The sequence below is a fragment of the Emydura macquarii genome, unplaced genomic scaffold, assembly GCF_026122565.2.
Source record: "Emydura macquarii macquarii isolate MOO-44397 ecotype Brisbane River unplaced genomic scaffold, CSIRO-AGI_Emac_v2 contig_6, whole genome shotgun sequence".
Taxonomy (NCBI): domain Eukaryota; kingdom Metazoa; phylum Chordata; order Testudines; family Chelidae; genus Emydura; species Emydura macquarii.
Window position 1 is genome coordinate 1,317,365 of NW_027130143.1, and position 10,759 is coordinate 1,328,123.

Consider the following 10,759-nt stretch of genomic DNA (forward strand, 5'->3'; position numbering starts at 1 on the left):
GTGACGTCTCTTAGTACATTAGAATGCATGGGCTCCAGATCCATGCTCTGTTCTCATCACAGACGAATCCCTATTTGTTCTCCTGACCTATGTCTCCGTCCTCTCTGAGGCAGAAATTATACCCAGAACTAACTGCTGCAGTCAGCTACAAACCAACACTTTTAGCTGGGTAGAGCTAAACCTCAATTAGTACAAGAGACCATTCAGGTGCATCTAGGGGAAGTCACACATGCCTCCCCACACCTCAGCAGTTATAGACAATGGACCAAGTCCCCTATGCCTAAATATACAGAGGAGTCCTATCAGCCCCTGGCCCAACTTTCTTAATCCTAAAATAGGTATCTTCTGCCCCTTCCAGTGCAAGCTTGGAGTGGTGAGTTCTGGCTCTGCTGAATTGAGTGGTGTCCATATTCATGGATGCCATGATGGTCAGGGCTGCTTTACTGCATCTGGGCCATCCGCCCAGCTTTCTTGTGAATATGCCTCAGCCTGCTCCCTAGGCTGATACCCTAGCCACAAGTTCAAGCTACAATTAAGTCTCCTGCTCTTCCCAGCAATAGCAGCGTGTACTCTTCCCTAAGCCCCATGGCTTCTGTCTGCAGTTCAGCCCTTGTGCCAGCTGATTGGCACAGACACAACCACTTGGGAATGGCTGAGCTCCTGCTCTGAACTGGCATTCCTCTCCAACAGTGAGAGCTGGGCTGGCAGCAGGAAGTCAGGGGCAAGATGTCATCCCAGTCCTCTAGCCAATCAGGGTTCTAGGACTTGCTCCCCTGCCCCTAATCAGTCATAGCTTGTGGGGTGAAGTACTAGTGCTTTGACATTGTGATCATGTACATGTGGCGTGAGGGCTGCACATCTGGAAAACACTGAGCACAGGGGGCTGTTATAAACATGTAATAGATGAGAAAACAGGTTCCCATGTAGTTATTAAGTGTTCCAGAACCATTTTGTAGAAGAATCTGAAGTTGACCCATAACTATCACATGCAGCCTGAGCAGAGCTAGGCTGCTGCCTGTTTCCTCTTTCCAACTTAGGTTAAAGCCAGGCATTTTCAGCTAAGGCCAAGCTTCTGGTCCCCAGGCACTTAGCTACACTTTTCCCAGCCCTGACCTTGAAGAGATATTAGCTATAGAGGCAGGACTCTGTCAGCACATATGCATGTGAACCCTAGTTGTCATGTTCCCTTTCTTTTTCCCACAGGATGGGTATATCGATTTCATGGAGTATGTGGCTGCACTCAGCCTAGTTCTCCGGGGAAAGATGGAACAGAAATTACGCTGGTACTTCAAGCTGTATGATGTGGATGGCAATGGCTGCATTGACCGACATGAACTGCTCAACATCATTAAGGTGATAACACAGGGGTTTGTGTACACTTTGGCCCTCATTCTTCTGTAAATCAGTGGGATGCCCTCACTGAAGCTCATCGCACTGGTGGACACACTGGTGGACCAGCGGAGAGTACAGAAAGGTTCCTGCTATGTCACAGCTCTCAATTCTGGCAGGTTTCCCTGTCAGATCCAGCAGAGTGTACCCTCTTGGCCACTCACCAGACTGTTGTGAGGTAATCCAGCCACAAAGTTTGAACTGAGTCTAGACACTGCCCTTGCTTTGAGAATTCTAGACACACTTTCGGGATGCAGCGTCTCTATCAAGCACTCCCTCCTGAGATATGAGACCTTGCAGACCAACTGCCTAGCCCCTGTGACCAAGGCTGATGCCTCCAGACTTTCTCTTAGTTCAAACACACTCTCTCCCTGAACTCCATACTTGTAGGTGTTCTGGGACGATAGTTTATTTCACCTCTTTAAGGGGCATATGGTAGGCGTAGCACATATCACATGCAAACTTTCTTTGCACAGATTTCTGAAACATCGTTGCTCTTTCTTTAATAGCTAGAGAAATACTCAGAAAGTACGGCCCAATAGAAAACAACAAACATCCTGAATGCACTGCCCCTACTCTAGCTCACCCTTCCCTTTGGAGTCCTTGGGGGCTATCTCAGTTCAGCTATGGAGTCAGTCACCTAACTATTGACGTAGTTCTAAGTTGCAGGTATAAAATATAACTGTTGCTAGGCCACCAAGTAAGAGTGATCACAGCATAAATTAATGCAACATTCTTGGGGGAGGAAGGGTACCAAAAACACAACAAGGTGACATTCACCTTTAGAAAAAGATTTTGAAAAGACTGAAGAAGCTTGCTAAAAAGTCTATAAACTCAAAATGATAAAATTAAAATCCTTTGAATCAGAATGGTGGCCATTGTTTGAGATAACATCTTGAGCTATATGGAACCTGCTCAGAGCCAACCTGGTAATTTCTATGCTTCTAGGAGTGCTTTTAGTCATTTTCACTTGACACAAGGTTTGCAACCTTTTTCTTTTGGATGCATGGCCTCCCCATGGTTGTCCAGGCCTTTGTTGCCTCGTGTTTGGATTATGGCAAAGCACTCTGTGAGGCTGCACTTTAAAGTGAATGAATAATTGCAACTAGTGCTGAACACAGTTGTCTGTTTAGCCAGCAAGATTACCTCTGGTGAGCATGTGACCCCCAATGCTCTATGACCTGTCCTTGGTACAAACTGATTTCCAGGTAAAGTGCAAGGTGTGAATTTTAACTCCTAAAGCCCTAAGTGATCTGGGTCCTGCCTTCCTGCCTCTGTCATTGTCTGATTCACAGGCAGTTGTTACTAGCTGCTTGAGCTATTACTCCACTATCTTGCATAAGTGGAGGCTGTTGGAGGGCATTCTCAGGGAGGGCATTTAGGTGCCCATTCCATTCACCAGAGTCCATGCCCTTCAGGGCATGCTGTGAGGCTTGGTGGTTTCTCCAGGCTTTTCCCATAGACACAGTGGGTCGGAGTGGGGACACACATTTGATCACATTGAGGCCATTTGTGAATGTTTTTTATTCTAGAGCCTGTGCTAATAAGTGTGTGATTAGTCCTATGGCAGCAGATTAATCTTGGGCCAGTTGCTCAGTTCCTGCTCTTTTCTTCCAGGCTATTCGTGCTATTAATGGCTGTGACCATGAAATTAGTGCGGAAGAGTTCACCAATCGAGTCTTCAATACGATTGATGTCAATGGCGATGGTGAGATTCCTGTTTCTGCCCTCTAACTCAGCTCATCCTTCAGCCCCTCACACTTAAGTTTGTCAGCAATACACTGGAGCCCAGTCTCCTCCAATAGCCTCCTTACTAACTTTATGCTCCCTTGTCTTTAACAAGATCTCACACTCCTCCCTCTATGGCCTTTCCTAAGTCATTGCTCCCCTCTTTTAATGCTTCCCTTTCTGAATGTTCTGTTGAGTGGCACTGATTATATTATCCTCCTTTCAGTCTTTATTAATCAAGTCCAGTATCAGCTGCTCCATCATCTTGCCCAGAATTCATGTCAGACTGACCTGACAGGCCTATAATTACCTGGGTATTTAGCAGGGTGAGTGGGGAGGGTTTTGAGGGATAATGAAGGTGGGGGAGATCATCATGAGGGATGAAGAATTTGGGGTCAGAAAGGGTGGTGCAGCGAGCTCCTGAGCAACTTTTTGATCTGGACACAAATGAAAGGGAAGCCTGTGAGAATGACTGGTTCCACTATGGGGTAACAAAAAGTGATAAAACAATCCAGGATAGAGAAAAGATTTGTACAGTGGTAGAGGAGGGGGGGAAGAACGGAGAGTGAACTGAGCAAGCCAGAGAAGTGAAAGTCAGACCTGCCAGCAGCCCTGCCTTGGCTGGGCCAGTTACAGCTTTTAAACACCTGTCTTGGGGGACTGGAGTTTTGGCTAATACCCCAGTATTGTCGTAGGTAAACTTCTCACTTTCTGCAGCTTTTCTACTCCAGGTAGTTCAGGTGTCTTGAGCTACTAAGTGTCAGTACCTGGCCATTCCCCCTCTGGAAGGACACAAGTCTGTTGTGAGTAAAGCCAACTGCTGGATTCCACTTGCACCTATGTCAATCAGGTCTGAGAAGAGCTGAATTGCAGTTCCAAACTCTAAAGTATACTTCCAGGTGTACATCATTTGTCTTCCACCCTTCCTTGGGATGTGGGGCTCATCAGTCCAGCTACCTTAGACCCCAAAACAGGTTCCTCAGCCCTCCTAAGCCCCTAGCTGCTTATACGTGTTCCCTCAGAGTTCCACCTCACTGTGAGAATACAGAGCTTCTCAATTAACCCTTTCAGGAACAATGTGGCTGGCAAGCAAAGAACATACGCCTAGTCAAGGAATCACTTAATCACAGCCAATTTACTCTTAGGAAAGCACTAGAGAATTACAGATTTTTGCAAAATAAGAAACAGTCCTGAGATGCACTCCCTGCCCCATGCCCACTCCCACTTAGTCTGATCTCACTCCTTCTGTGAGTCCGAGGTCTGGTCAGCATTTCAGGCTAGGCAACATTCCCTCCTCTAGCCTGGTCTTCTGACAGATGGTGACCCCTGCCTCCCACAGAAGCCCCCTTCTTGAATCTAATCTGACCCTATTCTGCCATGTACCCAGTCTGGGAAATGTCAACTCCAATTATGTGAGTTCTATATGAAGAAAACCATTGTCCTCTGAGCTGGGCCAGTCACTGACAATTTTTCAGAGTTGCTAGTTCCATCATTGAGAGTCCTCTACAAGGTGTCCCATGTGCCTCCTGAGTGGGGCAGTGACCTTGTCCGGGCTAGGCTGGTTTTTTAACAGAACACAAAATGGCAGCTAGGTTACAAAAATGAAGTTTACAAAACAAAAGGGAATTCATAGAATCATAGAATATTAGAGTTGGAAGGGACGTCAGGAGGTCATCTAGTCCAACCCCCTGCTCAAAGCAGGACTAACCTCAGCTATATCATCCCAGCCAGGGCTTTGTCAAGCCTCAGCTTAAAAAGCTTTAAGGATGGAGATTCCACCACCTCCCTAGGTAACCCATTCCAGTGCTTCACCACCCTCCTAGTGAAAAGCTTTTTCCTAATGTCCAACCTAGACCTCCCCCCCTGTAAGTTGAGACCATTGCTCCTTGTCCTGTCATCTGCCACCACCAAAAACAGCCTAACCCCATCCTCCCTGGAACCCCCTTTCAGGTAGTTAAAGGCTGCTATCAAATCGGCCCTCATTCTTCTCTTCTGCAGACTAAACAAGCCCAGTTCCCTCAGCCTCTCCTCATAAGTCCTGTGCTCCAGCCCCCTAATCATTTTGGTTGCCCTCCACTGGACTCTCTCCAACTTGTCCACATCCTTTTTGTAGTGGGAGGCCCAAAACTGGACACAATATTCTAAACGCGGCCTCACCAATGCCAAATAGAGGGGAATAATCACTTCCCACGACCTGCTGGCAATGCCCCTCCTAATGCAGCCCAATATGCTATTAGCCTTCTTGACAACCGGGGCACACTGCTGACTCATATCCAGCTTTTTATCCACGGTTACCCCCAGGTCCTTTTCTGCAGAACTGCTGCCTACCTCATCGGTCCCCAGTCTGTAGCTGTGCATGGGATTCTTCCTTCCTAAGTGGAGGACTCTGCACTTTTCTTTGTTGAACCTCATTAGATTTCTTTTGGCCCAATCCTCCAGTTTGTTTAGGTCCTTCTGTATCCTATCCCTACCTCCCAGGGTATCTACCACTCCCCCCAGCTTAGTGTCATCCGCAAACTTGCTGAGGGTGCAATCTACCCCATCCTCCAGATCATTAATGAAGATGTTGAACAAAACCGGCCCCAGAACCGACCCCTGGGGCACTCCGCTTGTGACTGATTGCCAGCTAAACATGGAGCCATTGATCACTACTCATTGAGCCCTATGCTCTAGCCAGTTCTCTATCCATTTTATAGTCCATTCATCCAACCCATACTTCTTTAACTTGCTGATAAGAATACTGTGAAAGACAGTATCAAAAGCTTTGCTAAAGTCAAGGTATATCACATCCACCGCCTTCCCTACATCCACAGAGCCAGTCACCTCTTCATAGAAAGCAATCAGGTTGGTCAGGCATGACTTTCCCTTGGTGAATCCGTGTTGACTGTTCCTGATCACCTTCCTCTCTTCCAAGTGCCTTAAAATGGATTTCTTAAGGACCTACTCCATGATTTTTCCAGGGATTGAAGTGAGGCTGACCGGTCTGTAGTTCCCCAGATCCTCTTTCCTCCCTTTTTTGAAGATGGGCACTATGTTTGCTTTTTTCCAGTCCTCAGGAACCTCCCCCTGTTGCCACGAGCTTTCAAAGATAATAGCCAATGGCTCTGAAATCACCTCAGCCAATTCCCTCAGCACCCTCGGGTGCATTGCATCCGGCCCCATGGACTTGTGTATGTCCAATCCTTCTAAATAGTCTTGGACCTGTTCCTTCAGCAAAATTCACAGTTTGATACAGCCATAGCTCATTCTGTCACACTAGATTTCATTTTTTTTAACAGGCCACAGAGCAGCATCGGCTACTAGTTCTTTTCCCAGGCTTATGAGTCACATTGTCCTTGGTAGCGAGATTCATGTTTTGCTCAGTGATGACTTTCAGTGGCAAAATGCAGAACTGTCTCAAACCAAGGTCTAAACAGAACTTCAAGTGGTATTGGATATTTATATGGATAACAAGAATATCCATAAGTACAACAGTGAAGCCTAACAAAAGAGTTCTGGAAGAGTTATTAACCTCTTGCTGTGGGACTTCAGCCACTCTCTAACTATTGGGCATTAGGTGGAATCTTTCCTATGGACAGATTATCCTGTAGCTTCCTAAAGTGCAAACTCATGCACTTAGAAACTAACAACAAGAATTTCTGCTGTATGCAGGGGGGAGAGGTGGTCAGCAGTTGAAAATGACAGAGGAGGAGGATTTGTGTATATTAGTCAACTGCAGGATGACTATGAACCTCTAATGTAATGGGGCCATAAAAAAGTAAATGCAATCATAAAATGTATCATGCAAGGTATTTTCCAGTAGAGAAAGGTCAATATGAATGCTATCGTACAAGGTACTGATAACACCTAATATTGGAATATTGGGAACAGTTCTGATCACCATGTTCAAAAAAGATGTATTCAAATTGGAGCAGGTGCAGAGAAGGGCTGCAACGATGATTGGGAAATGGAAAACCCATCTCATGTGAGGGGACTAAAAGAGCTTGGCTTGTGTACCCTAGCAAAATTAAGGCAGAAATGGGTTAGGGTTAGAGCCACAGGAGGTATGTAACTTTAGCTTAAATAGGTTTTATGACCTCCTCACCTCTGGCCTTCCCTTGCTCACGCTCTCCTATTCCTCCAGCACAAGCCCTGCTCAGTTCCTTCACTGTGAATTCCAAAAGAGGTCCATTCCCTGAACATTATCTTTGCAACTTCCATGCATCTGCTGGCTGCCTTGCCTGCATGGAGCTTCTCTAGACTCAGGTCAAGAAACTTGCTGCTGCTCTGCTGTCCACTGTCTGGTCCTGTTGCTTCTTAGCTTGAGAGGGTAGGCGCCACCAGTGGGGGACATGGGCACAGCAGTACTTCAGGCTAATCCAGGGAGACTCAGACCAATGTCAACTCACTGTTTAGAGCATTCTCCCCATGGCCTTTCCTCCTTGGCCCCACAGACCTTCCTTTCTGCATGGCACACTGCCCTGTAATGAACCCCCAAGTAAACTGTGTCTGGAGTGGAACTAGTTTCTTATGGGTTAACTGCTTTTTTGGGAAGGAGGCAGGAGCCAAAGTCAGACTTGCATGGAGATAAAGGAGGCTCCAGACCTACCAGCACTGCCAGAGACCAGCAACTGCTAGTGCTGGTGGCTCCAAAATGGGCAGTCTGTTTGGTACTTGTGAGCACTAATTCTGCGTGAGGGCTTATCACTGATTGTGCAGGGGCAATGGTTCCCAGCTTTCTGTGCCCCAAATCAGAGTGACCCTGATGTCTTCTGTCTGGGTCTGAAACAGGTGAGCTTTCACTGGATGAGTTTGTGGAAGGAGCCAAGAAAGATGAGGAGTTCATGGAGGTGATGATGAAGAGCTTGGACCTGTCACATATCGTGACCATGATCAACATCCGACGTCACAGTGTTTAGAGCCATCGGGGGAGAAGGAGGGAGGGGTGCAAAAGAGAGACTATGGATGGATGCGCAATTAGGGAAAGAAGGAGGGTTGAGAATAAAACAGCTATGGTATGTGGGTTGAGAGAGAGAAAGACATGGTTCTGTGTGTGTGTTTTCTTTTGCATGTGTGTGTCTGAGTGTGTGCTTGTGCACATTTTGCAACTCAGAGGCATACACACAATGCTGGTTGAGCAAACTTGGATCCCCATGATGCTATTTGATTGGCCTTCCTCACCACAAGGGCCAAGAGTCAATGCACAACTTTCTCCCCTCCAGCTGTCCCAGATTGCTCTGCCATGCCAGATAAGGGAGAGAATGTCAAACACTTGGGGTGGGGACTGTGTAATGTGTCCAGAACGTGTGTTTGTGTTTGTGGTGAGAGCGTGGGGAATAGTGAGGATAGAAAGACCCAGGGGATTCAGCTGTTATTGGCATAGAGCTCTCTTATCACAAAACAACTCCTGTTCCACTCCATGTGGCATTGGCATGAGAGCACTAATGGTTCTGATAGCACTTCAACTTGTCTTGGTTGGGTGGTGCCCACATGTGCTATAGGTTTGGCATCCTGTCTGAACTGGCCATGCTCACACAAAGGCAACTAGCTAGAAGAAAAAATTAACCCTTAAGGCAATGATTCCCCAAATGTTTTACTAAAGTGACCCATCAACTGCATTTTATTCTTTTTTTTTTCACTTTACATATATACACCCTCCTCCCTGATACCACAATCCCAGCCTGGTATGTCAGGGAGGATGTAGGAGAGGCTGCTCTTCACTCACTTCACAACAGTGGCTCCTGTCTCTCAGAACTGGGCCTGGCTCCCTGCTCTGGGTGTTGCTGCCTGGTGCACGGGGTCGCAGTGCCAGTCAGGTTTGGCCCAGCCACACCTCTGTCATGATGAAAGAGAGACTAGGCCAAATTTGAGTGAGAGGCGCTGTGACCCCATGCACCAGGTCACAGCACCCAGTATGGGAGCTAGAACCACTCCATGGGATAGGAGCCACTGCACCAAGCCAGGAGAAGTGTTTGTTTGCCTAGGGCCCCATGACCCATCTAGAACCTTCCCATGACCCACTAACTGGTTGGAACCCACCATTTGGGGAGCACAGCCGTAAGGGCAGTAGTGATTGGTCCTGTTTCTTGCTGACTCCCAGGGACTGAACTGCCATGGGCACTATTATTAGCGTTGTTTGCAGCTTTCACCAGAACATGGAACTCTTCCTCCAGATTAAAGGGGCAAAATGCAGTCAAACTGAAAGGGTGGGGGGAGGATTTCCACCCAACTTTGAAAACCAAAAGAAGTATCCCAGCGACCAAGCCCTCTCTGTGGTCTTTGCATCTCTCTATGCTCTTTGCACCAGTTCATTGCACCTGAAGCCATGGTCTGATGACTCACACTGTTACACCACTGAAGTCAACTGAGTTTTCACTGGTGTAGAAGAGTGAAGAACCAGGCACTCCTGCTCTGGTATTTCAGAGCCAGGTGCCTCTCTGTTTTGCACAGGGACAGCTAATAGACTCATTAACCATCCCTTTGTCACATCTCCTCCTTGGTTTCTTTTCATTGCATTTAATGAATGATCTGGTTTGAGAACCTTTCTATTGTGGTGGTTGCCTGGCAGAACCCAATGTTGTACTTCAAATCAGTACTGTTTGTAAAGTGGTCTGCACCTTTGCTCATGACGGGTACTGATACTGCTGGCAGAAAGCTATGGGGCGGGGAGAGGCAAAGCTCAGCAAATAAATTAAGACTTGCACCAAAGTGCATGTTCTCCAGTTGCGGATTTGTTGGCTGAATAGGGTGGAAAGGGATTACTGCCACTGCCCAAAGTCCAGCTAAGTGTGACAGAGAGATTTCACACACCTTTCATCAAATTCCTCAGAGAACGATTGTGGTTCACTATGTTGGATTCTGCAAGCCAATGAAATCGAGGGCACAATTTCTTTCTTCAAACTCTGCTGTACGTGCATTTTCCTGTGAAAGGGACATTTGCTGCTTCCAGGTACATTTGGGAGGAGAGGTGCTGCAGTCGTCCTTCTGGCTAGGTGCCGGTCACAGAACTCTGGATAATATGCAGAGCAGCAAAGTAGTCCGAATGTCACTGAGTCCTTGAACCTGGACGTCCCAAGTGATATGTGACCCCTGGCTCTGAACTGTGCATAGGGAGAGATGCACACCAGCGTCTGCTGCATGGGGAAAATCTAGTTTTCACTTTTATAAGAGAATAAAGAATTTTCCATTTATGCTGCCGATCTTCAACAGAAGTTACTAAATAGTTATATAGGCTTGTTATGTTCTTGTACTGAGTAGCTCTACATGCTTATGAGCATATATAATACTCATGGCATGTGCCCAAACACAAATACACCTGTACACTGCAGCCTCCATATTAATTTAGGCTATTTGTAAATATTTAATTATTTTTACAATATTTAAACCAGATGACATGTATTTACACCCCTTTTCACATCATCCGTCACAGTCAATGAATGCTTTGCACTAACAAGGCAATGGCCAAAACATGGCTTAAGTGAGCTGCAGGGAGATGGTGCTGTGTTTAGATTTATTTTTTCCTGGTCTTTATTTTGTTGGAGAATTTTACTGTTTGCCTGTTGTCTCTGTGTCCAGTCCATCCTGTGACTGATGGAGCCTGCAGGGCATGTGCCTTTATTAGGAAATTTTTGAGGGGATGGGGCGTATTTGTAAATAGGAAGTG

At 46.6% G+C, this 10,759-nt stretch overlaps 1 protein-coding gene across 1 annotated transcript in view; it reads left to right on the forward strand.

The window, feature by feature from the left end:
* The window catches only part of LOC137162340 (guanylyl cyclase-activating protein 1-like), a 30,029-nt gene extending 20,128 nt beyond the window's left edge, over nt 1-9,901 (forward strand). The window contains exons 2-4 of the mRNA XM_067562452.1: nt 1,204-1,353; nt 3,007-3,097; nt 7,888-9,901. Coding sequence (XP_067418553.1) covers nt 1,204-1,353; nt 3,007-3,097; nt 7,888-8,015 — 369 coding nt within the window. The 3' untranslated portion in view covers nt 8,016-9,901. The remainder of the gene's footprint in view (nt 1-1,203; nt 1,354-3,006; nt 3,098-7,887) is intronic.
* Nucleotides 9,902-10,759: the final 858 nt, after the last annotated feature.